Source organism: Cajanus cajan, chromosome 4 (assembly GCF_000230855.2).
Source record: "Cajanus cajan strain Asha chromosome 4, NIPB_CcT2T_4, whole genome shotgun sequence".
Lineage (NCBI taxonomy): Eukaryota > Viridiplantae > Streptophyta > Magnoliopsida > Fabales > Fabaceae > Cajanus > Cajanus cajan.
In genome coordinates, this window is record NC_138520.1 from 280,546 (window position 1) to 307,741 (window position 27,196).

A 27,196-nucleotide genomic window follows, 5' to 3' on the forward strand; every position below is an offset into this window, starting at 1 on the left:
TAAGCCTCTCGTATTAATGTAAGCATGTATTACGCTCTTGAGTTATGTTTTTTTCTTTATAATAAAATAAATACAACATTTTGATTTAAATTTACTTGTTTTTGTGATTGTATGCATACATGATCTTACATAAGTAATACCTTACTAGAGTGTTACATTTTCGAATTGGACATTGGAAGATTGGTATATTGAAGGTGAGCTTTTAGTTAGATGTGATGGAGGAGATCACCTTATTAACCACAATTCTCGAGCTTAGAAATAAGGATAAATCATATGCATCCGATAGCAATTCCATAAAATTAATGTTTGTTACCAATTTTGCTCACTTCAGAAATTATAGTTCTTAATTACAAATAAAAGATTTATTGCGGATTGAAAATATACTTAAAATAGTGAAATTAAATGTTAATCACGTAACAAGGAGGAATTTAGAAGAGAAAGATATTTCCTTTCGAAAAAAATAAGGAGATTTTGACACCTACTTGTTTTTACTATTAATTAAATTTTAGAAGCATTCTTCTTTCTTTCTTTTTTTTTTCTTTTAAGGAAAACAAAATCCTAAAAAATTTTGATTTTCTATTTACTCTCAAATCAAATGAGTAATACCAATAAAGTGTAGTATGGTTAATAAATAACTTTGTTCCTTGCCTATGTGATTAAGGGATTCAATCTTTAATGCATGTGTATAAAAATACATTTGTTGACCATTACACTAATTAATTATTTTATTATTTTGTCTTAATCATGAAACTAACTCTATCTTTTTCATTCTTTAATTTTTTTTTTTTATCCCTTCCCTCCCAATTATCTCCTTTATCCCCTAGTTTTGGAGGACCTATAGCCTTATTATTACCTTTCCTTTTCCCTGCAACTAAACAAAATCTTGAATTGTTAGTCATATTGAAATATATGTCTGAATTAATTTCAGCCACAAACATTTTAATGTATGATTCAATACCATAACATTATGATTTTATTTCTAATGAAAGAATAGCCACAACGGCTGGGGTGACTTGGGATGAATAGCAATAACCACCAGGCATCTCGTAATAAAGTAAATAGACCTTATTTAGAAACTGATAATGGATTCCTGTTTACATACATCAGATTGCTCCCAAAACTAGTTTTGTTAGATGATTAAATCCAACCTTGGGCAAAAACAACTCATATCAAAGCAAGGAAATGAGCATCAGGATATACATCAAATTTATCTCCAACTAATGATTGGCTGTAAAACTCTACGAATCATCTTCGCAACTTATCATAAGTCAAGATGTTTTATAACAAGTTTTTATAAACAAAATATATTATCAAAAAGAAAAGGAAAAAAAAAATAGTATTTTGCAAACAGATGGCAAATAGTATCCAAACTCGAGATGTTTTCATCTTATACATCATCACGATTTAACTCATTCGAAGATGACTTTTTGGTATTTTACAAAGTGCAGTATTTGTGAATCATCTTCACAAGCCGTCATATTATCGAATCATATTCTGCAATTGGCAGCTGGACAGGTTGTATAAGAGAAGAGAGAAATAAACAGAAATAACTATGTTAATATAGTTGAATCATATTCTGCAATTTATAGCTGAACAGGTTGTAAAAGAGAAGAGAGAAAAAGAAAAAAACACAGAAATTAATATGTTGAGTTAACATAGTAGCAATGTTCCAAATCAAATGCAAATCTAAATTCAATGGCTGCAGAGACAAAATTGGTTGAGGAAATACAGCAGAAGCAGCCCAATAGAATAGCATGGGCAGATGGACTGATGGAGTATAACTCTAGAGCAAGAATAAATGCATTACTCTCTACTTCTACCCCTCAAAACCCAAAAACAGCCTGCGTGATGTTTTGAGTAAGAAAATGGAAGTGGATAATTGACTAAATGACCAACTTGAGGATAGCTGGCAAGGCAATCAACACTTTGGGGTTCTTTCAAAACTATTTGCCCAAGTGGAGTTGTTTTTCAATTTTTTTTCTTTTTCCAGTTCATGTGGACATTGGTGCTAGTCGCCTAGTCCATGTCAACAAAGTGCTTGTGCATTATGTCAGATTTAAGCAAAATTGAGCAGAACCAAAACTTCTATATTCCAATAATGGATCTTCCTTCCATTATTTGAAATCATTAATTGCATCTCAAATGAAAGGTCACTTTGTTTCAACATAAAAACATCTGTTGTGATTAGAGCCCAGCTACTAGAAAAAAAGTGTCAGGCAAAGAACTGCTCAACCATCAATTCCAGTCGAATTATAAGATGGAATAATTTACATACAACATAATAATTATTTAAATATCATGTGCCATTGCAATTTCATCATAATTTCCATGGATCACACACTCTCTAATGAATTGCGTGAAGATTTAAAAAATAAAGAAAATTGATTATTTTCACCAACACAGAAAAATACAATCCCATTGAGATAAATATTTTCAAACTAACCAAAATTAGTAGTTAGCTAACTCTGATAGGTCATTTAATCACGGATAGTTAATCATATGAGGTAGCTCAGTGTGTACTTACTACAATAGACAAATTGATTCAGATCAAGAGTAACTCTGCCCTGTTTTGCAGTATCAAATGAATGAAATAGATTCCTGCAAGAAATAATAAAAGATCCTTATTATAATGCAAATAATAACATAAAAATTCAATATGGGGTTGGAAAAAATGGTGTCCTGCCGGAAACATGTGGTTTTCAAGGATTTTGTGCAAAGTGTGAACATACCGTGCTGATTGTAAGAATATACAGATTGATATGAAGTCATCCAGCCGAAACTTCCCATTTTTACTTTGATCGAAGCTCTGAGAAGAATAATAAAAAGTTAATTTAGCACGATCTTCTAAATTGCAATATTGCATGCATGAATGGCCAACCAAGGTTAACTCTAGGTGGCAAAACAATGACAAATAAATTATACGTCTAACACATTGCATTATAGGATTTTCCATCTCACTACCAATATTCAAGCTATCATCCCAAGAAAGAAACAAAAACAAACAGGATATAGATCTAGTGTAAAAAAGAATCTTGCCATAATTTTGACTATAAGCATTGATTGTGATGCACTTCTCCAGCAAAATTTAGTTCATATCTAAACTATAGAGATGTTTTACCTCACAGACAGAGTAAAAAGCAGGAGAATCCAGCATGAAACCAATTTTGACCAAAGCCTACAAAAATATTTAGGAATTCGTCAAGATGAGTCGCAATAGAAACGCTTGTGGTATAAGCAGAGTTTTGAAGACTCTCATCATCAATAATATTCTTATATCCTGGAAAAGGAAAAAACATGTAATGCAAGACACCAATGTAAGAGAAGAACATCCAACATTCTTCAATAAAAGACCTTAACGTTTTGTTTGACAGCTTGGGGAGTGTTTTAAGAACTATAAGCTCTGCTAGGTGGACTGAAATAGTAACAGTAACTACACGGTATAATTTAGAAAATTGTAGGAATAATGTTTAAAAATATACCTCGAATACATCATCAGGTACAAGAAAACCACGACCCCTGCATCAATGAAGCTAGCAAGTGTTAGGACTCATCCATCCCTCATGGAAGGCACACATGTATAATAAATTATGTAATTATTTAAATCACAACTGTTAATTTTTTAGTCAATGACTATAATCCCACGTTTTACTCTCTAAAGAGTGAATCCCTCACTATATTGCTGTATTTTGTGTCATCTAATTACACTATTCACCAATATTCATTGGTATTCTATCACATAAAAGGTATTTATACTTCAGAGGTAATACTAATAGGTCCTAAGAATATTAAGATTCAAACCACCCATACTCCCATGGTTTATGAACCTTGATATTATTAGTTTCTTTTCCAAAGGGTCGCCCATCATTTAATTAATCTCACTAGATGTAAATAATATAGAGGAAATTATTTATAAAAAATAGACATGACACGGAATCGCATAATCTTAATTGGAAAAAAAAAAAAAAAAAAACTCACCTCTCTAGATCAGAAAATGCATGTTGAACCTGCAAAGACATTTAAGTAGTATAAGAATACACGTGGTAAATATCAAATGGATAACTTGACCTTATTGATTATAATGTGATATACCTGCAGAAAAGGGTGCATTCGAATTATGAGAAAAAAATGAAGGATAATAATTGAGGTAGTCTTACAAGTTTTGGGATTTGAAGGCCCAAACGAAGGCAATAATAGATTACAGACATGTGATGACTAGTACATTCAACACTAATTTAGCACCAGTAAAAGTACTAACCTTAAGAAGGAACTTGTTGAGTGCAACAAATTCTGGGAGAAAAAAATTATTTGAGGATTAGATAGAGGGATAAAATAATTTTTTTGAATTAACAGACAATAATAATAATAATATAATAATAATAAATAAATAAATACATAAAAGCAATTGAGTAAGAAGCATAAGACACACAAATTCCAAATTGGGTGTGGTATATTGGTAGAAAGCTTGTAAAAAATATTGTTTAGTTACAGGAAGAGGGCGTTTGAAGAAAAAAGAAATACGTTGGAGATGATAAATGGTAACTGGATATGGAATGAATGCATAGTTCATAGGATTAGGGATAGTGAGAATGGCATACCTTCAAAGCTCATAGTTCCATTCCTGTCGAAATCGTGCATCCTGTAGTATAGAATGGAAATAAGTGGAATTAATTAAAATAGACAAGAGGAAGAAGAAAATGGACCTGATCATCTGCTCAACCACTGAGAGTGGAAATTCCAGGTTGCCCACACCTAGAGCTGTCTGAGAACAATAACATCGCATCGCCACAATTGGAAACAAAACTAAATTATATTTACAAATTCATCACAATTCAAATTCAAATACAAAATCAAACCAAACTACCTTGAGCTGCACCGCTGTTATACTTCCACTTTTCTCCGAGTCAACTCGGTCAAACCATTCCTGTAATATTGCCCTATTCTCCATTCTCTTTCGTTTCGCGGTTCGCCTCACCTTGCTGCCCACAAATACTTACAACGAAATCAAACGGCGTCGTTTTTATATATTGAAAATGCAAAATAAAAATAATTCTCTTTGTTTTTAAATTATATATATAAAATATAAATAAAAAAATAGTGCGAATATCAATATATGAGGGAGGAGGAAGGCAGTCCCACAGAGGCAGTGTAGAAAGGAGACGTGTATTAATTTGATTGTAATTTGTTTTTTATTTGAAGAGGGGCAGATAGAGGAGACTGGTCGGAGAGGATTGCGATGCGAAAAGGAAAAGAAGGGTTTCCTTTCTTGAATTGCTTGCTGCCGAGACGATCCAGATAAGGTTAAGATTTCTTTCCCAATCTATTCGATTCGACTCGTGATCTGAATCTGTGCCCTGGATCATCAATTTCATTTACCCTATTATCATTATAATTATTATTCATGTGATGTGATATGCATATTCATATCATTTCCATTCATCCAATCTGTTGAACAGAACAGGTCTCTGAATTTAGCTATACTATACTATTACTGTGACTGTGACTGTGAGTGAGTGGTCAATGAACAACAGCAGCATTCTCAGCCAGTTGATTTCCTCGCCTCCTGCATGGGCAACTATAATCGCAGCTGCATTTCTCGTCCCCACTCTAGCTCTCTCCATGTATCTTTTGTTCGAGCATCTTTCCGCTTACAAGAATCCCGAGGAGCAAAAGTTCTTGATTGGGGTTATCCTAATGGTTCCCTGCTATTCTATTGAATCTGTAAGTTAAGTTCATACACATGTTTTACATACATATTGTTATATCTCCACTCACTTTCCTCTTTCCCCCATCCCCTACCAGTTTGTATCATTGGTCAATCCTTCTATAGGCGTTGATTGCGAGATTCTAAGGGACTGCTACGAATCCTTTGCCATGTATTGCTTTGGAAGATACCTTGTTGCCTGCCTCGGCGGCGAGGAAAGGACCATTCAGTTCATGGAGAGACAGGCACCTGCTTCTCTTAAAACCCCTCTTCTACAACATTCTTCTGACAAGGGCACTGTCAACCATCCCTTTCCTCTTAACTACTTCCTTAAACCTTGGAAACTCGGTTCCGGCTTCTACCAAATTGTCAAATTTGGCATTGTTCAATATGTATGCCATCTCCCACACTCTTTCATCCTTTATATTTTCTTCATATTGACTCTCTCCAACCCCTTTCAGATGATAATCAAGGCTTTCACCGCTATTCTCGCTGTAATCCTTGAAGCCTTTGGAGTCTACTGTGAAGGAGAATTTAAACCAGCATGTGGGTAAGAAATTCTCAAACTGCTCTTTTACGATTAATGATTTGTTCAGTCATATTACATAAATCCGGTTTCACTAGAACAGATAAATGAGAAAGCAAATAGAATTTTTGAAAGAAACTTGAAAATCTTAAACTTGTAGGGAATCAAGAATATCGGGCTAAGAAAAAAAAGAGAGGAAGAAAGTTTCCAATCTTGGCAAAGCTTATATTATTGTATTATATATGTTTTCTCTTAGATATGCCATATAAATTTGTCCTTTGACAACTAAATGTCTCTAGCATTGAGCTGGTGTACCCTAGAGTGCCAGCATAAATTGTAATCAGTAACTTACCTATTCAAAAATGTTCTTTCTGTTCTATAATATTTTAAACTAGAGAAATGCTAAATCCTCTTTAAATATTAGCTGATTAATCCTCCTAAATCCTAATTACTTAAGAAGAGGAAGGTGAGGGCTAAAAGGGAAGTTGAGACTCTCAAAAGTATTAAATGCACGTGCAATTTCTGTCTTTCTTTACTCCATATGTAATTAGGAGGATTGTTGTGATGATGTATTTAAAATCCTTAGATTTTATTGGATAATTTCTCTGAAGATTTGGTTTTAAAGGAGCCGAATAGCTTTGTGTAATCCATGTAGCTGATTTCACCTAGTGAAATAAGTTTATTTATTTATTGTCGTCATGATGTGTCTAGAGGATTTAGCATTTCTAGATTCTAATGATTAGGTCTGCATGTGATTTTCACTGATGCTGTTGTGGATTACTTGCTCGCAGAGGTGTTGAATTGAATATATAATTATTTCTGATTTTGGTTGTTAAAATTTCATGTTTGTTATCTTCATTTTAAAGTTTGTGTAATTATACACATCTAGTGACAGATAAAGGTTCTCGAGTTATTTCTGACTGCATGAGCTATCTGCTTCATTTGTAGGTATCCTTATGTGGCAGTGGTTCTGAATTTCAGTCAGTCATGGGCTTTGTACTGCCTTGTTCAATTTTATACTGTCACAAAGGAAGAACTGGCTCATATAAAGCCATTGGCCAAATTTTTGACATTTAAATCAATTGTGTTCCTCACTTGGTGGCAAGGTGTGGCAATTGCTCTCTTATGCACCTTTGGTCTGTTCAAAAGTCCCATAGCTCAAGGCTTGCAGTTCAAGTCAAGTGTCCAAGATTTCATCATTTGCATTGAGGTAGATGTCCTTCACTTAAGTCTAGCGTGCACTGTTTTATGGCAATTGCATTAGGAACTGTAACAGCATTTTCATTGAATGTCCAATACATCTGTCATATCTTACAACTGACAGTTGTTAGGAAACATTTTGTGCAACCATGAACCATGATTGACTGAGATCCTGCTCCAGAATGCCTGGTGAACATGGTCTGCAAAATGAATTCACTCTTTTGATCATCATCTTGGTGGGAAGTGAATTCCGCTATTTGACCATGGGAATTTTCTCTAGATGATTGATGTTAATTATCGCCAATTGACCTGTCTAAAGCCTATAGATTCATGCCACAATTATCTTTGTGTTGCATTATTATACTGTCACCAATGTTTGATATAATATGATTGTTTTGCATGGATCAATGTATTTGTTGTAAACCCCGACTTGTAAACACTGATGAGATGTGGTTCATCAGAGGATTGATCATTTAATTAATCTTAATTATGATCATCCCAATGTCATGGGATGATAATATGCTACACAGTTTGGTAGTTCATATTTTATACTTTTAGTGTTATGTTACATTTTGCATTTATTTGTTTAACACAAAAGCTCTTGGGCTCGTACACACTGTTTCTTGAACTTGTACTTGAACCTTTTTGGACTCATAAGTACATGTTCAGCACTTCTTATCTTTATGTTTTACATTTTTATGACTGCTTCAGATAAGGGGAAGAATAAAGTTTAACAGCACTTTGTATTCATCAAGCACAGATGGGCATTGCTTCCGTAGTTCACCTGTATGTGTTTCCAGCAAAGCCTTATGAGCTAATGGGAGACTGCTTTCCTGGAAGCGTTTCAGTTCTGGGAGATTACTCTGCTGACTGTCCTCTGGACCCTGATGAGATTAGGGACAGTGAGAGACCCACAAAACTGCGGCTTCCTACACCTGATGTTGATACCAAGAGTGGGATGACAATTAGAGAGAGTGTTCGTGATGTTGTTATCGGTGGTGGTGGATATGTAAGTTTCTTAGTGTGCTAATATTTAAGCTTGTTTCTTTTTCTCTTGGCATGTGGTGAGTCAACAATGCGTAAAACCTGCTTTTCTAGGAAAGGCAAGGAAATTATATTATTCTCTCATTCTCTGAAAAATTAAATCCTTTGAAGTATTTATAAACTTGTCATAAAGGGATTAGGGACTAATTGGTAGTTACTCAAAAATGAAACAAACTGTCTCCTTGAAAATTATTCTAAGGGAATTAGGTCAAACATTTCCCTTTAGCTGTGGAGGTTATAGCACCATATAGAAGAACATACTTCTACTGTTTTCAAAATGTCCAAGTACTGTGCATGTTTTGCCAAGGGTCAAGGAAAATAAAAAATGGGCTAGGATGGTCTGCTAGTGTGCCAGTGTCACCATATATGTAGCAGTCCTTTTTATTGAAGACTTGATTGAGACACACCAAATATGCATGCATTATTTTTTTATTAAAAAATAGAGTAACACTAGATATGTGATAAGATTAAGATCTTGGATAAAATGAAGGAAAATGGTATCATAAAGTGAGCTGCACTTCTCAGAAATAATTTTTTCTTTGCTTATTTACATTTTAAACCCCATTCCTTCCTATTAATTTATTTTCTAAACATGCCAGCAAATATGACCTTTTTTTGTTGTGACACATATATCACTTATTAATAGTCTTCAGGACATATATGACTTCAGGACAACAAAAGAGTGAAAACTTCTTAAGTTATCTTTATATTAAGGTGTGTTCACAAAAGTTGTGAAAATTATATTGTAATTGATTATATGTATTATCGATTATAAACGGAATGAATTTTAGTTTTCGTATGTTTGCTGAAAAACAATTTTGAGGTATTTAATTTGTTCAAAAACAGCAAAAAAAACCAAGTTTTTATGTTGTAAATCAACTTCAAGAGGAAAAAATAATTGTTAGAAAATAATTATAAGCTTCAAATTTTCAAATTTATGAAAACAACTTATTTTTCAGAGAAAAGACTGTTTATAAATTTAAACTGTTGTCCTAACCAATTAGCTTATTTTCCAAACTACTTTTATTTTCTTCGTAAAAGCAGCTGAAAGTTGGGAAAAAAAAAATCTTTCCCAAACACACTTAGTAATATACAAATTTGGCTTATCTATCTCTAGTGCCTTTTCAATATTTTATCTGCTTCACCCTTTCTCTTTAACATTCAGATTGTAAAAGATGTGAAATTCACAGTCCATCAAGCAGTGGAGCCTGTGGAAAAGGGGATCACTAGATTCAATGAGCAACTACACAGAATCTCCGAAAATATTAAGAAAAATGACAAAGATGGAAGAAGAACCAAGGATGATAGTTGCATCGTCTCATCATCACCTGCAAGGAGAGTGATTCGGGGAATCGATGACCCCCTCTTGAATGGTAGTGTCAGTGATAGTGGACTATCAAGGGGTAAGAAGCATCGCAGGAAATCTGGATATACAAGTGCAGAGAGTGGAGGAGAGAGTAGTAGTGATCAAAGTTTTGGGGGCTACCAGATTAGAGGCCGTAGGTGGGTTACTAAAGAGTAGCCAATGATTTAGTGAACAGCTTATGAGGAGGAGGAATAATTTGTTACATTCTCAGGCTGACTTTTGAAACATGTTTGGCGCATGACAGTTCTGGTTGAAATTTTTTTTATATATATCATTTCTCCTCGGACGAAGTCATGATATTCTTGTGCCATTACTATGATGGGCCTTCTGTATTTGTATAGAGGTTTCTTCTGGCAGCTTCTAATGCTTTGTACCAAACAAGAAATTTGCAGCAGTGCCAGAATAAGCCAGTGTTTGTCGAGGGCAATACGTATTTGATGCTGGGGCTTTTAGTATTTCTAAATGTCAATGTTAGTGTATGCGATCAAGTGTTTAGAGAAATGCGCGTGTAAATATATTTTTATCAAAAGAAATGTCAGAAACAAGCTTTTTTTAACACACTTTATTATTAGCCAAGTCTTAAAAACGAGTGTGATGCTAATGGTTCTTTTACTCATGTAGGGAGTTGATGGAACATGTTCGCATTAGAGTCTAGAAGATGGATGAGAGAAAATGAGAAGAAAAATAAATGGATAGATAATACTATTATTTTTCTCCCTATTGATGGGACACAGCAAAGAAAATGTGGGAGGGAGAAGAAAGAAGTTGCTTGCCCTTGTTTATGCCTTGGTTCGTTAATGCTTATTCAGTTTCACCGTCTCATCCCTTTTCTTCCTTACCTATTCAAACTGATACAATGCAATACACAGCTCGTCGTCGTATTCTCCCTTCCTCCTTTGGCGTGCTTTTGTCTCGTCACTGTCCAACTCAACAAATATAATAATGCCATTGACAATGATGTCTAGCCGAACTCTTACATCTCCTTCAATCAAGAAAGTGTTCACTAGATAATTGCGATTAATCAAATCTCTTCTACTGGAAAGGATTGATTACAAAAATCCGAAGTCATTGTGTTCTCAAGATGGCCTGGGGCTCGTGATTGATTTCAATGCAATATATCGCGAAATGTTTTTGAAAAATATTATCTATATACATTCTTTACGAGAGTAATGATGGAAATTAAGAAAGCATTTAGAAAGCCTTCAATATATATATATATATATATGATTCTTATAAACTTACTGTTCTGAAAGCTGAATGAGACCGGTTGGAATGGGAACTCGTGCTCACCCCGGACCAGTTTGTTCTTTGGATCGGAAAATATTTATACCAGTTTGTTCTTTGAAAAATATTTATGATTCTTATAAATATTTTGAACGGGCCGTTCTGGTTTCAGAACGGGCCGTTCTGGTTTCAGATGTATTCAAGTATTTTGGGCTTTATCTATGTGGCATCTACGTGACATCCACCTGTCATCCACGTGGCCACCAGTTAACTCCGTTTAAATCATTTGGACGGAAGTCCCAAATTGCAATGATTTAAATTATTGGGGACTAAATTAAAACCAAAAATTAAAGTGGAACTAAATTGAAATAAAAAAATATTATAAGGGACCAAAAGAGGTATTTAACCTACTATAAATGAACTGGTATGTTACCAATATCAATAAATCAACATTTTAGCTATCAACTTTGACAATAAAAGACAAAAAAAAAAATAAAACGTTTAAATTTTACTAAAAAAAATCAGAGACAAAAAATGAAAAAGTGTCAAATTATAGAAATGAAAATTATATTTATATCTAAAATTAACTAGTATTTTAGTTCTTGGCAAAGGATAAATATTTATTTTATAAAATTATAATAAATAAACATTTTAATTTTTCTTTCGCTGTTTTTTATTTAGGGGTCATAGCTACGTATAGGGATCATAATTCCTATACGCATAAACGTTTCTAGTTTTATTCAACCACAGTTAATTCTTCGGCACATTTTTAATTTAGACATCTACATGTAATAAGGTATTTTAATTTGTTCCATATATATAAAGATTAAATAATTAATGCGCAAAAGAATTAATGGTTAATGTAGGACAACAGTTACTAGATGGTTAATGTTTACTCGTATACTCAAATTAAATTTTCTACATTTATAAAGACTAAATTAGATATTTACCGTTTTATCAATTAAGTGATTGGTTATAACTCTTCAATCAATATAAATAGCATCGTTAAAGTCGTATTTCTAGGCTATATGTTTCAATCAGCCGTCCTAGGCACACAACAATACTACGAAGATAATAGGGTTAGAAAATTTGACAAATCATATTTTTTTATTATTTTATAAATGAATAATGTCTCTTGATTTTATATTTGATTAATCTAAGTTGAAAAATTAAGAAGGGTGTATTGAATTCAAATTTTATAAGCTTATTTTAATACGAAAAATCTAGTGAATTTAATATATATATATATATATATATAATAATTTTTAAGTTTTTTTAAACAACTTTTATGACCAACATTTTGTAATTTGAAAGAATTTTATGAGATTTTAAAAAATAACAAATTTTTAAAAAGCAAAGCAACTAATAAATAAATAAGTGGTTTAAATATTTTTTTATCTTTTAAATTTAGAGTAAATTTATTTTTAATCTCTTAAATTTAAAATTATTATTTTTAATCCTTGTAATTTTTAAAAATCTTGTTTTAGTCTCTCATGTCACTAATAACATATGTGAAAGTGATAGATTCAAGCAATTATATAATATTAATTAAATTTAATGTGATGTTTTCACTAATAATGACACTTATAGGTAGGTTTTATACGATAGTATTTGACAAATTTTTTAACAAAAATTTGAGTATAAAGACTAAAACAAGATTTTTGAAATTATAAAGATTAAAAATACTAGTTTTAAATTTGAGGGACTAAAAATAAAATTATCTTAAATTTGATGGACTAAAAACATATTTAAACTTTACTTTAAATATTTTTTTATTCCCTACAAAGTTAGCATATTTTGATTTTCATCTTTGTAAAAAATTGTTTGATTTTCATTCGTATAAAATTAGAAATATTATTTTTAGTATCTATTTTTTATATAATCATTTTTAACTAACTTTTATTTATTATAAAATTAAGTGACCATCTTAGGTATCATCTACAACTATTGTGATATGATATCGATGTTTGATACATCTAAAAAAAATTATAAATCCATAAAATAAATGTTATTATCTACCTTAAAATGATCATTGGCTACTAAAAGTAGTTAATTTAAATTTTAGAAGTGTAAAAAATAAAAATAAAAATTATTTTATAGGAATTAAAATAAAAATTTACTAATTTCACAAGAACTAAAAACAATGTTTATAGGTGTTAAAAAATGATGTTTATAATTTTTTAAGGAAAACCAAAGAAAAAAATTATAGGCACCAAAATCAAAAGTTACTCTGTTTACATGAATTAGAAATATATTTAAGTCATAAAAAATAACATAAAATGATAAAGATTGAATAAGAAACAATAAAATCAATACAATTTTTTTCAATCTTTTAATAAATAATTGAATCTAGCTTCACGTCTTAAGTAACATTTCTCCATATATAAATCTCCATGCATTGACATTTTTACATTCATATTATTAAATTTTTTAATATTCATTAATTAGTAAAACTATCAAATTTGACTTAACTTGATAGATTGACTCATTAGCCTACTAGGCAAAATCAAGTTGGGTTATTTATTTTCAAACTTGCAAAAGAACTAGGCAATTTGGTCCAGCCTAACGGGCCAATCAGATCAAGACGAGTAAGTAAAAATTAGGCCCGAAAGGTACTAGGCCTATTTGCTTCGATGTTATTTTTACTTTTTACTTTTTACTTTTTTCCTTTTAAAATTTACATATAAAATTATTAAAATAAATAATTGTTTTTGAGTTATATATATATATATTAATTTAATTATGTTCAAGAAGATATCACATATAAATAGTGAAAATCTGTACTTTTATAATTACATACTCTTAAGGTTCTATCTTTTATCTATTTCATCGTACGTTTAAAATTTTGAAATTTCAATATTAAATTTTATTTAAAATAAATATTAGTTAAATTTTAATAATTTAAAAAAAACAAAAATTAATAAGTAATATATCAATATTAATAGATACAAAAACATAGGAGAAAAATAGAGAAAGAAGAAAAATAAGAGACGAAATAGAAAGAGAAAGAGACAAGGAGGGGTAGAGAGAGAGGATTGAGGAGGAAAAAAAAAGGAGAAATAGAAGGAGAAAAAATCAAATAAAAAAATTGACATGAGATTGTTGGATGAGTAAATTATAAATTATACTAAAAAATGGCTTACAAAATCTAATATTGGATGCATTGCATGCTGGAAATTTTCTAAATTTCAAGTAGAATGAGTAAAATGGTGAGGCTATTATGTGCACCATCGGTGTTAGTATGATGAAGAGAGATACAATATTTGATTAAAAAAGTGAAAATAAAAATAAAAATATAATAAGTTGATATATTATTAGATAATAATAATAAAAATATTAAAGTATGATAATTATAACATGTACTAGAAGAATAAAAAAAATTAATAGCAACTTGAAGAAATTATCGTCACAAATAATTTAACATGTTCACAAACCTATTTTTATTTTCAGCACATGTTATATTGTAAAATAAATTTTATGAGATTAGTGGAGTAATATCAATTTATTTTCTATTTTCAGTAAATACTAAATATATGTGTTCCAGATGGGTTTGAGTTGGGATACGGCACAAGTTCCACAAAATATTTAGAAAAATATAACTTGATCCAATAAATAATAATTGCTCAAGTAAAATGGTTAATAAGATATGCTCGCGAAGAAGATGACAAAAAATGAATTGAAATGCATGTGACGTATATAGGTGGCTTTTAGCCCCATAAAGGAAAGAAATCCCTGTCCCGAAGCTACCGGTGTGTACTGCATGTTGGAGATTTTATGAATTTCAAGTAGATTGAGCAAAATTATGAGGTTATTATGTGTAGATTTTATTATTGTATTGGGTGCACTTTCATGACATTGAGTGTAGATCAAGTCAGGGGTCCTTTGTCTCACATTCGTCGAGCGTAGGATTGTGGCATTGAGCATGAAGAGAGAGAAAAATCTCTAACTTAGTGATATTGAATGTAACTTGAATGGCGTTGAACATGAGGGAAAAATATTTTTGACTTTGTGATGTTGGTCCCTAGTTAAGAGGCATCCTTTGTAATCAAGATAGAGACTTTCTACCTATATGACATCAAGTGTCAATTTAGTCACCAAACAAAAACTCTATGTCTGAAATGGGGCCAAGCATGGGTTTAGTCATGCTAAGCATAAAAGCAACAGAGGCTTTCTATCTCAACCACATTGGGCGCAGGTTGAGTGGCACCAAGTGTGGGTGAGCTTGAGAGTTATCTGTCTCAATGACGCTTGGAGAAGGAAGAATGATGTCGGGCTTGAGTTGAATTATGAAATCTTATTGTTTGATTGAGAAAATGGTGAATAGGTTAGTTAAATATAGTACATGTTGCATGCTAATATATGTTGTTAGTTCTTTATATATTGATCTAGGATAATGTATATTGATAATTAAATTGTTGATAGTTGAATGTTGTTGAATGGTGTTGGTTCTATATGCATTGGTCTAGGATAATGTCTATATATGATTGGTTTTGAACTGTTGAGGCAATGGTGTTGAGGATGTTTGAGGCATTAAGGCATTAAGGTGTGTTGTGTTCATTGACTTAGGACTATAAAAAAATGTGTTTTTCTAAAGTTAGATATCCCATTATGAGGGTATTGGTGTGGTGCTCTACGAGTCCAGTTGTTGAAAGTCTTTCTTGAACAATTGACTCTTGAAGTAGATAGTTAAGTCTCTTCTAATACGTTAGTTGATGTGGTATGTGGGTAAAGTCGAGGTATACCAACCATAAGTTACCACAATATAGGGGTCAAGTCGAATTATATTAATTACAAGTGACTAATGTTGATCCATATGTGGGCAAGGTCGAGGTATACATGTATAAAGAGACAATTCGAGTAAGGTACAAGGTCGAGGGTCAAAATCCATAACTAAGTATTGGAAGGGTGTAGTATTTGGAGGGTAGTTGATGAGTTAGTTTCATAGGGGCTTAGTTATGCAAACTATTGTCGTGGTAGGTTCACACCCAAACTGTGATACCTTGAAAGGAATACTAAACTTCCTTGTTTAAGTGGCCAAATTCAAGAAACCATGTTGTTATTGATTAGTATCCAAATTGGTTGTTGATCTAGTAGGTGTAAAAAGATCGTGTTGGTTAGGTAAGGTTAAGTCACTTAGACTATTCACCCTTGTTGTAAGAGATCTTTGTAGGTGAATGTGTAACGACAGATGTAGTTGAAGTGTTATACATATAATGTGGTGTTGTGGCGTTGTTCATATGTTATGTGGATTTGTATGTAGAATGATATGGTTGTGGTGTAAGTTGAAATGATTAAGTTAATTATCTTCCAAAGTTGTTTGATGTCATGTTGGGGTGTTGTTTATTTTTGCTATGTTGTAAGCCATAAGGTGTATTATGGTATGGTTTGCATGTTGTTAAATAATATAGTTGCACTTTGCTTCTATACTTGATATATGTTTATTCATTTGAATACTAGTTTACCTTTGCATGTTGTGTTGTAATTGGACTACGATGATCATGTTTAAATGAGAGCAAAATAAGGATATGTTGGAGGTGTTGTTTTGTGAGGCCATGCTAGTGATGATAGAGCTGGTCTTTTGAGGTTATTCTAATACGTAGCTATTATAGTTGAATTGTTTGATCGACAACTTAGGATTAATATTCAATATTGGATTTTGTACATATTTTATATACTTGTGTAGTTATTACATAATTTTCTTCTACTATGGGTAAGTGAACCATTAAGTGTAAGAATTATGATAGATCGTTATAGTCTTATAGACATCATTATGTATGAAAAAATAAAATATATAATAAAATCTCATTTATTACCACTAAAACGAGATAGATTGAAATAGAGAAAAAAAAATCAAGATATTGAAGAAAGAAATTAAATTTAAATTTATAATAATTCAGGTGAAAAATCCCTATCTTTGGACCATGTTACTAATGGGACATCCGTTTTTAAGGGAGGCAGTGAGAAGGGAAAAAAATGAAAAATGTAATAAATATAATAAATAATTTGATTAAAATAATACAAAGATGGAAGAGAGTGTGGTATATATTTGTAGAACCATAATTACGTAATATTATTTTCTTCAAAATTTTTTATTATTTTATGTTATTTTATATGGAAAAACCCTTATAAGTTACTAATTACGTGGAGGAAAAATAATAATTTAAAAACTCTAAGAAAAAAATACAAGTCATATTTTCTTATGCATAATAATTAGTATATTTTAATTCAAACACTTGATAAATTGTCTACTATGTCTATGAACACGTGTTAGTATGATGAAGAGAGATACAATATTTGGTTAAAAAAGTGAAAATTAAAATTAAAAAAATATAATTATTAAGTTGATATATTATCAAACAATAATACAAAAAAACATTAAAATTATAACAATAATAACATGCACTAAAAGAATAAAAAAAATAGCAACTTAGAGAAATTATCGTAACAAAGAATTTAACATGTTCACAAACCTATTTTTATTTTCAGCACATCTTTTATTGTAAAATAAATTTTATGAATTTAGTAACTCTTCAATCAATATAAATAGCACCATTAAATTTAAAGTCGTATTTGTAGGCGGATATGTTTCAATCAGCCGTCCTAGCCACTCAACAATTAACACGAAGATATAATTGGGTTAGAAAATTTGACAAAATCAATTTTTTATTATATTATAAATGTGAAATGCCTCTTGATTTTATAAATAATTAATCTGTTGAAGTATTAAGGAGGTTAATTCAAGCACTTGATAAATTTTCTCCTATGAACTCATGGCTGTTAGTATGATGAAGAAAGATACAATACTTGATTAAAAAAGTAAAAATAAAAATAGAAAAATATAATAATTTAATATATTATTAGACAATAAAAAAAGTATTGAAGTATGATAATTATAAAATGCACTAGAAGAATAAAAAAAAAATTAATAGCAACTTGAAGAAATTATCGTCACAAATAATTTAACATTTTCACAAAACTATTTTTATTTTCAGCACATAAATCATTATGCTTATCCTAACTTGTCCTCACCTAACTTAAGAAGATATGCACGTGATGATGTAGATGAAAAAGAAAAAAAGGAATTGAAATGCATGTGACTTATATAAGTGGTGGCTTTTAGCCCTATAAAGGAAAGAAATCTGAAATCCGTATTGGTATTGGTGTGTATTGGGTTTGGGTGCAATGAAGAAGCAGGTAGGCATCATAGGTGCTGGAATGAGTGGCCTCCTAGCCTGCAAATACATGAGAGAAAAGGGTTTGGATCCAATTGTGTTTGAGGCCAAGAGCAGCATTGGAGGCGTTTGGACTAAAACTCTCCACACCACCAAACTCCAAACTCCCAAACCATTCTATCAGTTCTCTGATTTTGCATGGCCATCTTCTGTCACACAAGACTTCCCTCACCACCATCAGGTCCTCGACTACATTAAAGCTTATGCACACCACTTTGACCTCCTCAAGCATATCCACTTCAATACCCATGTTCAATCCATTCACTTTCACTCTCAAGACCCTGCTGCTGAAGCCTGGCATCTTTGGGGTGGAACCGGAGAGCCTTTCAGCTCCAAAGCAAAATGGACACTCACTGTCCACAATACCCAAAAGGATTCCACTCAGCTATACACCGTAGATTTTCTGATTCTCTGCATAGGTCGCTTCAGTGATGTTCCCAACATTCCTGAATTTCCGCCAAACCAAGGACCAGAATTGTTCAGAGGCAAGGTCATACACTCCATTGACTACGCCTCCATGGATGCTCAGATGGCTGCACAGTTGGTCAAAGGGAAACAAGTCACCGTGGTTGGATTTCAGAAGTCTGCTCTCGATATAGCAATGGAGTGCCAAGCAGTAAATGGTACCACTGGCATACCATCTATATTTAGAAATAGAATACACTTTGTTATACGCATGCAAATGCAATTATATTAATTTAGTGCATTTGCAATTGCAGGGGTTAATTATCCATGCACAGTCCTGTACCGGACAGAACACTGGAACATTCCAGACTACCTTCCATGGGGCCTTCCTCTCACTTATTTGTATCTTAATCGTTTCTCAGAACTCATGGTTCACAAGCCTGGTCAAACCTTGCTCCTCAGCCTCATTGCCACTCTTCTTGCACCTCTGGTACTTGGTAATTTACAAATCACAATATTAATTTACCATCATTTTTGTATTTTAATTAATTACTTTTTCCGTTCAGAGATGGGCATTCTCGAAATTTGTTGAAAGCCATATAAGATGGAAGCTTGGATTGAAAAAGTTTGGGATGGTACCAAATCATAGTTTTGATAAAGAAATCAATTCTTGTTTGATCTCAACGGTTCCTGAGAAATTCTATGAGAAAGTGGAAGAGGGAAGTATCGTGTTAAAGAAAGCTCCAAGGTTCTGGTTCTGCAAAGAGGGCATAGTGATTGATGGAAAAGAGTCGTGGCCTCTGAAGTCAGATTTGGTGATATTAGCCACAGGGTTCAGTGGTGACAAGAAGCTGAGGGACATTTTTGTGTCTCCCACTTTTCAAAACCTTATAGCTGGCTCTCCAAACGCAACCGTTCCACTATACAGGTGAGATTTGAGATGGTAAAAGTAAAATATTAGATGATCATGATCCTAAGAGTAAGAGTGAATTAATTGTGAACATGTATATATAATCTGCAGGGAGTGCATACATCCAGAGATTCCGCAACTGGCGGTGATTGGGTTCTCGGAAAGTGCTTCTAATCTGTATACCTCAGAGATGAGGTGTCGTTGGGTTGCGGCATTTCTGGATGGCACATTCAAATTGCCAAGCATTGAGGAGATGAAGAAAGATGTGGAGAAATGGGATGAATATATGAAGAGATATTCGGGGCAATACTACAGGAGGTCGTGTCTAGCTGCCTTGCATATATGGTACAACGATCAACTTTGCAAGGACATGGGATGGAATCCCAGAAGAAAGAAGGGATTCCTCGCTGAATTATTTCAGCCTTATGGCCCTTGGGATTATTCTTCTTAATCTATATCCACCCCTTGCCACTTTAATATACTATCTATATCTCTTCATTCATTCTACTCACAGTGATTTAATGCTTGTTCTGCTTTTGCCACTTAGCATAAACCTTATTTTCTCACTATCAAATAAATTCTTCAATCAAATCATTATTCTGCATGATCTAGTGTTAGATTTCTAAGGATTCATTCTGCAAGTTTGCGGATCGAATCTCACAATCTATATATATTATTATTTTTGTAGTCAGTGAGCTGTGTCTTATTCATTGTCCAAAAGATTAAAAAAGACTAGCGATAACAAACGAGAGGTGATACCAATATTGATCGATAGATGTGGTTGCAGCTTCTGATGACGTGTTTGATAAAAATAATTTATAAGTGAGCTGAAAATTTATAAATAAAAAAGTAAAAACTAAATGTATGTTTGGATTATAGTTAAAAAAATTAAATTGAGTTAAATTTAATTTTTTTAACTTAAATTTTATTAAAAGTGAATTTAATCTAACTTAATTTATGTTTTAGATACTTTTATTTTAAAATTACCTTTTATCAAAATAGAAATTTCTTTGAAAAATAATAATTAAAAGTACTTTTAAATTGGATAAAAAAAAGTAATTTAAAATTTTTAATTGCTAAAATTAGAATAAATTTTAATATAATATAAATATTATGTATTTTATTATTATTTAAGTTGTATTTGAATTGGTAATAAATTATTATTAATAAAAAATGATGATAATATTATAAATTAAAACACAAATAATATTTAAATACTTTCATAACAACTAAATAACGCAATGGCTCAAATGATAAAAAAATAAAAATCAACATTATTATTTTAAGTAAAATATAAAAAATATAACAAGTAAAAAAATATGTGTTATACGTGACCTGTTAACGTAAAAGCAACAACATGTTGCTTTGATTGAAATGTCGATTGAAAGAAAAGTATCATTCAACTTAATAGATAAAACAATATCCAAACAACTAGATTCAATGTTCAATGACATGTGAACGCCCATTTAAGCATTTTAATGCTAAACCAAACATACCTTAAAAAGTGAAAAATTTATAAATTAGATGATTGAATTAAAAATATTTGATAAAATTAAGTGATGAACTAATTAGTAAATATAAAATGACATAAAATAATTTTTATAATAAAAGTAAGAGAATAATATAATAGATTAAATAGTTTCTAAACTAAGAAAAAGTAAAAAATAAAAAATTAAATAAATTAATGAAAATTAAAAAAGGGAGATAACGAGTTAAAAACTTATAAATTATAGATTGTTTTAATTAATTAATAGAAATAAGTTATAACTTTCTAAAATAAATTTGTATAAACTTCCGTATTAAATAAACTTATAAGTTCATAAAATGTGTTATCAAACATATTCTATATTTAAAAGTTCGGATCTAATTTTGAATATCGAGTAAACTTGGTTAAAAAAATAATTACTTTGTGCATATTCGACATAAATTAATCTTCTCTTCTCTTGTGAAAGGTTTTAAAGATGCAAGACTTATAGACGGGGAAGATCTGATAAATAAAGAAGTAATAAGGGATGCTACAAACTATAAAATGTAAATTTGAACAAATTTTAAGTAATAATAAAATTATATTTGTAATATTTTGTTTCCTTTTTGTTATTTAGAAGAATGTTAGTTATACACTTATTATTTTACCATAATACACCATACAAGTCTTGTTGCCTATTTAATAAATTTTATTTGGAATTATGAAGCAGTAATAAAATATGTTAAATGGTGCTTTTGGGAAAAGTAATATTTATGGAGAAAGAATTTAGAATAATTTTTAAAATAATAATAAGGGAAGGGGTAGAGATAATAGATTGCATTGCATTGCAGAGAAGTAGTGATGGGGAAATGATCCGACGTGGAGGAATTATGATCAGATGTGGGAAGAGAGGAATAGAAAGAGAGAGAGAGAGAGTGAAGCATCCATATTTTGTCTAAATCTGAATGAAGATGGCGCTGGTGAACACGAAGGTACCTGCCCAACTGCAATGGCGCAGGAGTGTAGCACCCACAACCACAACAACAACGCTGGCGTTTACCAATACCCATTCTATTGCAGTGGGTCAGTGCCGTGCCCTTGTGTTGCCTCAATCAAATTGGATTTGTTTGACAGGGAGAGGGAGAAGAAGAGAATGGAGGGTGAAATGCAGCAGCAGCAGCAGCAGCAGCGGCGGTGGTGCGGAAATTGAGAAAGGGGCAGTGAATTTTGGGCCGGGGAGCCCAGTGAGGGCAACCAGCATACTGGTGGTTGGTGCGACGGGAACCCTGGGAAGGCAGATTGTGCGGCGGGCCCTTGACGAAGGCTACGACGTTAGGTGTCTGGTGAGGCCCAGGCCCGCTCCTGCCGACTTCCTTCGCGACTGGGGAGCAACCGTTGTCAATGTAAATCTATTTATTTTTCTTCTGTTGTTGTTACTGTTACTGTTACTGTTACTGTTACTGTTACTGTTACTGTTACTGTTACTGTGTTCTAATTACCCTTTGCCAGGCTGACCTGAGTAAACCAGAGACCATTCCTGCTACCTTAGTCGGCATACATACTGTCATTGACTGCGCCACAGGCCGTCCCGAGGAGCCCATCAAAACCGTAACTTACTCTAACACACACTTCACTTCATTCATCATTCTTCATTACATTTCTTCATTTACACACACGCATACAGGTAGACTGGGAAGGAAAAGTGGCTCTCATACAATGTGCTAAGGCAATGGGAATTCAGAAATACATCTTCTATTCCATCCATAACTGTGACAAACATCCCGAGGTTCCCCTCATGGAGATCAAGTTTTGTACTGAGAAGTTCCTCAGAGATTCTGGCCTCAACCACGTCATAATCCGCTTATGCGGTTTCATGCAGGTCACTCACTACTCACTACTCACTACTCACTAATACTAATCTCTACCTAGCAGTAGAAAGTAGTAACTAACATTACATTGCTGCAGGGTCTTATTGGTCAGTATGCAGTTCCTATCCTGGAAGAAAAATCTGTTTGGGGAACTGATGCCCCCACCAGAATTGCTTACATGGATACTCAGGTACTACACACATACAATACAATACTAATCTCTTCGATTTCCTTTCTAATCGCCCTGCCTCCACCTTTAGGATATAGCTCGCTTGACTTTTATAGCCATACGAAATGACAATTTAAATGGCAAACTTCTTACATTTGCTGGTCCTCGTGCTTGGACAACCCAAGAGGTAAATTTACAGCATCGGCTCTTATTATCCCCAATCTTCATCTACCTCCCTCACCTGTGATTTTTAATTTTAGGTGATAACCTTGTGCGAGAGGCTTGCTGGCCAAGATGCTAATGTAACTACAGTTCCAGTCTCCATTTTGAGACTCACTCGTCAGTTGACTCGGTTTTTTGAGTGGACAAATGATGTTGCTGACAGACTCGCATTTTCAGAGGTATTTATTTCTTCACCTTCATCTTCTGCAACTTCTTTGCTCCGCTACCTATCTTTTCCCTTTTTAGATACGACACTCATCAACTATTTCATCCACTGTTGGTATATTTAACACAATTATTAAGAAATCAGCTTTTAAATTTTAATAAATCGCTTTTAACTCAGTGAGCCATGCCCATTAAGCATTTCCCACAAGGGCATTACTGATGACTGATGACTGATGACTATGCTTATGTTCTAGTTGCCTTGTTACTGACATTTCATAACCTTCCAATCTATATAAACATTGTCTTTTGAGTGACTGCCTGTATGATATATAATGAAAGGGGTGATTGATCAAAACAAATAAAGAATAAACCACCAATTTGGTCTTTCAAGTATTACTATTTATTGTCTATCAAAGTAGTCTCTAGACTATTAAAATTATGTATCTAACTAATTCTCAAGTATTGAATATCCATCACCGTTTTTCAATGTTTAGAGGACTACATATAAATAAACTAGTAGTTGCGGGTTTGGTATACTCGTGAGCTCGACGTAACATAAAAAAAATATGATTTGATTCGGGTACTTGGATTAAATTGAGTGGAAAGTAAATCCAGTCTAACCATCTTATTAAAACGAGGGATGTATTTTACAAAATAAGGTATAGAATCATAACTATTGATGAAAAAATAATGTTGTAGGTTCTTCCAGTTTCATAGTTAGCTACATTACAATTTAAGTTGTTGATTTTTTAATAAACCGTGATAACTTCATCGTCTGAAATGTGTTCTTCATTTCGGATAAGTCAAGTTCTAAGTGTTAAACTAATTTATTTTTAGTGGTTTAATTGTAAAAAAATATTGATGTTAGGTTAAATTACCTAGTAATTTCCTGAACTATTTGAGAATTTATAAAAATGTCCTTGAACTAAAAATAATAATAATTGGATTCTTGGTCATGAAATTTTTTTAAATTGGGTCCCTAGGATTTTGAAACTACTAGAAATTGTCTGTTTTTTTTTTTAATTACATTTTTTGATCCCTCAAGTATTGCAATTGTGCAATTTTGATTCTTAAGATTTTAATTGAGTAATTTTAGTCCCTTAAGGATTGTAATTGTGCGATTTTAGTCTTTTAATTTTTAATTGAACAATTTTAGCCTCTCAAATATCATAATTGTACGATTTTAGTCCCTCTCATTAAAAATTTAGTATTTTAATATATATATATAATATTTTAAAATTATAAAATTATTTATCTATTTAAGTTAACATAAATTATAATTTTTATTAATGTATCAAATGATATATATTTATTATTACTAAATAAATAAAAATTATATATTATTATTTTTATAATATTACTGATAAAATAATATCAATATTATTAGTATATTTATAAATAAACTAATAATTTGATAAATATAACTTATTATATATTAATATACTTTTATAAAAATATAAGTATATTAATTAGAAATATACATATCTTATCTAATATATTTAGATTTTTGTAAAAGTATATTAATATATACTAAGTTATATTTATCAAATTATTAGTTTATTTATAAATATACTTAAATTATTATTGATATTAATTTATTAGTAATATTAAAATATTAATAATATATAAATTTTATTTATTTAATAATAATAAATATATATCATTTGTTATATTAACAAAAATTATAATATATGTTAACTTAAATAAACAAATAATTGTATAATTTTAAAATATAATATATATATATATATATATATATGTATATGTATATTAAAATTTTAAAATTATTAAATTTTTAATAAAAAAGATTAAAATCACATAATTATGATATTTGAGGGATTAAAATTGTATAATTATAATATTTTAAGGATTAAAATTATTCAATTAAAATTCTGAGAATCAAAATTACACTTGAGGAATAAAAAATATAATTAAGCTTTTGTTTTTTTTTTTTCTTTTCCATTTCAAGGTGTAAAAGATCAACCTTAGGATCTTTTTTTTTTTTTTTTTAATGGGACCTATTTGAAAATTCTTCGATAGTTTAGGTACCGACGTAATTTAACCATAAAATTTATTGATTTTCTTCTGCCATAACTTTACCAGTTGGCGCTTTACTTGTCCCATTGACCCATGCGGTCATTGCCTTTTTAATTTGAAAAAAAAAATTAAACTCCAAAATATGGGCATTTTATTTTATTTTGCTGTAATGGGCTTTTATTTTTAACTAGCTTTTCAAGGGTAAGTCTTTCTTTCAGTTACTTGGATTATGTTCTTAAATTTTTAAATATATTGTGTGATGTTATATACTATATAAATAAATATCAATAATAATTACAATATCGATAATAGAATTTGAATCTAAGCATAGTGCTTACTATCCCAACTCAATTGAAATAAAAATTAATTTATTTAATTTTACAGGACGATCACGGTTCAACCAGCTAACTATGAACTAAACTTTCACTAATTAAGAATACACTAAACACGATATGCATGTCCGTCAAACAAATAGAAGGTTATGGAGGACTCTACCTCGTATAAGTATATATTCCAATGATTGATTGCTTTTCTCTTTTACTTGCGTGACAATTTCTTCGAAATTCATTACATGAAAATGATAAAAACAATGGGAATTTGAAAAGCAATTTAGCTAATCTGATGTGAAAAGTGAAAAATTATAGTTTAGCATCACCCAAAATATAGTATTATTATATTGTGGCTGTCAATCGATTTTCCGCATTGAGTGTCTATAAAGCTTATCTATTTTCTCGTAGTAGTAGTAAAATGTACAATAATGGGCCAAATGCAGGTCCTTACCAGCGATACTGTATTTTCTGTTCCAATGGCGGAGACATACAATCTTCTTGGGGTCGATTCAAAAGACATTGTTTCCCTAGAGAAGTATTTGCAGGATTACTTCACTAACATATTAAAGAAATTGAAGGATCTCAAGGCCCAGTCAAAGCAAACCGATATTTACTTCTGAAAGATTATTTCTAATTGAAAACGAGTTAACTGATGTAGATATCTAGAAATCTCATTAAGATGCTTCGGCTATGTATATTTATTATATAAAAAAATTTGTACGATTGATGTGCCAAAAATTAAAACATATTATCTGTTTACATAAGTAAACTTGTGACGTACATTCTTATATGCATACATTTGTACATATTTTATCATTAAAATTTTGTATTTATTTTATTGAAAGAAAAAAAATGACAAATAAACACGCTATAAAGAATCTAAAGAAACATAAAATATAATCTTTATGCAAGTTTAAAATTTCAAATTGAAAAGAAAAATAATAAATAAATGTTCTAAACTATTCCGTAGAAAATAAATGTTTATCTTGTATCGCCTCTATTAACGAATTTGTCTTTCCCTCACACTAGTTATATTTTTTTATTTTTAAATTTCTACTATTTTTTGATAAGTGATATGTAAATTTTACAATAAATTTTAACTAAAATTAGTTTTTTTTAATCTTTTTCTAGTTTATTTCTTTTTATTCTTTAAACAACACCTTCACTAATTTAGATCACAACTAGTAAATACGATATACTCATCCATCAAGCAAATAGAAGAACATGGAGGACTCTAACCACCCGATTTAAATATATATTTAAACGTTTGATTTTTTCCCCCTTGTTTACGTACTCAAACTTTTGTTTATAATCGATTGCATAAAAATTATAA

The 27,196-nt window shown here is 31.2% G+C and overlaps 4 protein-coding genes across 6 annotated transcripts; 3 read left to right on the forward strand and 1 right to left on the reverse strand.

Moving 5' to 3' along the window:
• Nucleotides 1-1,224: 1,224 nt before the first annotated feature.
• On the reverse strand, nt 1,225-5,075 carry LOC109816940 (uncharacterized). 2 transcript variants are annotated; one of them, XM_020382120.3, is made up of 10 exons: nt 4,862-5,075; nt 4,701-4,759; nt 4,596-4,636; nt 4,256-4,287; nt 3,976-4,004; nt 3,480-3,516; nt 3,119-3,175; nt 2,730-2,806; nt 2,525-2,598; nt 1,225-1,494 (listed from the first exon to the last, which is right to left on the reverse strand). In XM_020382120.3, exons 1-10 carry the CDS (start codon nt 4,943-4,945, stop codon nt 1,475-1,477), a joined length of 510 nt encoding a protein of 169 aa, XP_020237709.1. In that variant the 5' UTR covers nt 4,946-5,075; the 3' UTR covers nt 1,225-1,474. The 2 variants fall into 2 exon arrangements, with proteins under 2 accessions (XP_020237709.1, XP_020237708.1); XM_020382119.3 differs by having other exon boundaries at nt 1,225-1,507; nt 4,862-5,038.
• A 66-nt stretch (nt 5,076-5,141) lies between these two features.
• Nucleotides 5,142-10,395, forward strand: LAZ1 (organic solute transporter ostalpha protein (DUF300)). 2 transcript variants are annotated; one of them, XM_020382116.3, is made up of 7 exons: nt 5,142-5,297; nt 5,454-5,718; nt 5,800-6,093; nt 6,163-6,251; nt 7,176-7,437; nt 8,188-8,436; nt 9,637-10,395. In XM_020382116.3, the coding sequence occupies exons 2-7, from the start codon at nt 5,518-5,520 to the stop codon at nt 9,991-9,993; spliced, it is 1,452 nt and encodes a 483-aa protein (XP_020237705.1). In that variant the 5' UTR covers nt 5,142-5,297; nt 5,454-5,517; the 3' UTR covers nt 9,994-10,395. The 2 variants fall into 2 exon arrangements, with proteins under 2 accessions (XP_020237705.1, XP_020237706.1); XM_020382117.3 differs by having other exon boundaries at nt 5,145-5,297; nt 5,459-5,718.
• Nucleotides 10,396-18,108: 7,713 nt separating this feature from the next.
• Nucleotides 18,109-20,211, forward strand: LOC109816938 (putative flavin-containing monooxygenase 1). Its single transcript, XM_020382115.3, has 4 exons — nt 18,109-18,916; nt 19,013-19,188; nt 19,265-19,626; nt 19,720-20,211. The coding sequence occupies exons 1-4, from the start codon at nt 18,244-18,246 to the stop codon at nt 20,057-20,059; spliced, it is 1,551 nt and encodes a 516-aa protein (XP_020237704.1). The 5' UTR covers nt 18,109-18,243; the 3' UTR covers nt 20,060-20,211.
• A 1,712-nt stretch (nt 20,212-21,923) lies between these two features.
• On the forward strand, nt 21,924-26,657 carry HCF244 (NAD(P)-binding Rossmann-fold superfamily protein). The gene is made up of 7 exons (XM_020382081.3): nt 21,924-22,476; nt 22,583-22,681; nt 22,758-22,952; nt 23,039-23,131; nt 23,202-23,297; nt 23,371-23,511; nt 26,307-26,657. Exons 1-7 carry the CDS (start codon nt 22,039-22,041, stop codon nt 26,481-26,483), a joined length of 1,239 nt encoding a protein of 412 aa, XP_020237670.1. The 5' UTR covers nt 21,924-22,038; the 3' UTR covers nt 26,484-26,657.
• Nucleotides 26,658-27,196: the final 539 nt, after the last annotated feature.

Coding starts and splice junctions, on each gene's coding strand:
- LOC109816940 (XM_020382120.3), bottom strand. CDS start 4,945: ATGGAGAATAGGGCAATATTACAGGAATGGTTTGACCGAGTTGACTCG. Junction 4,288..4,595: donor TGGAACTATGAGCTTTGAAG/GTATGCCATTCT, acceptor TTTTTCTCCCAG/AATTTGTTGCACTCAACAAG. Junction 1,495..2,524: donor GAATCAATTTGTCTATTGTA/GTAAGTACACAC, acceptor TGCCAATTGCAG/AATATGATTCGATAATATGA.
- LAZ1 (XM_020382116.3), top strand. CDS start 5,518: ATGAACAACAGCAGCATTCTCAGCCAGTTGATTTCCTCGCCTCCTGCA. Junction 6,252..7,175: donor GAATTTAAACCAGCATGTGG/GTAAGAAATTCT, acceptor CTTCATTTGTAG/GTATCCTTATGTGGCAGTGG. Junction 7,438..8,187: donor ATTTCATCATTTGCATTGAG/GTAGATGTCCTT, acceptor CATCAAGCACAG/ATGGGCATTGCTTCCGTAGT.
- LOC109816938 (XM_020382115.3), top strand. CDS start 18,244: ATGAAGAAGCAGGTAGGCATCATAGGTGCTGGAATGAGTGGCCTCCTA. Junction 18,917..19,012: donor GGAGTGCCAAGCAGTAAATG/GTACCACTGGCA, acceptor TTGCAATTGCAG/GGGTTAATTATCCATGCACA. Junction 19,189..19,264: donor CCACTCTTCTTGCACCTCTG/GTACTTGGTAAT, acceptor TTTTCCGTTCAG/AGATGGGCATTCTCGAAATT.
- HCF244 (XM_020382081.3), top strand. CDS start 22,039: ATGAAGATGGCGCTGGTGAACACGAAGGTACCTGCCCAACTGCAATGG. Junction 22,682..22,757: donor CCGAGGAGCCCATCAAAACC/GTAACTTACTCT, acceptor ACACGCATACAG/GTAGACTGGGAAGGAAAAGT. Junction 23,512..26,306: donor ACAGACTCGCATTTTCAGAG/GTATTTATTTCT, acceptor GGCCAAATGCAG/GTCCTTACCAGCGATACTGT.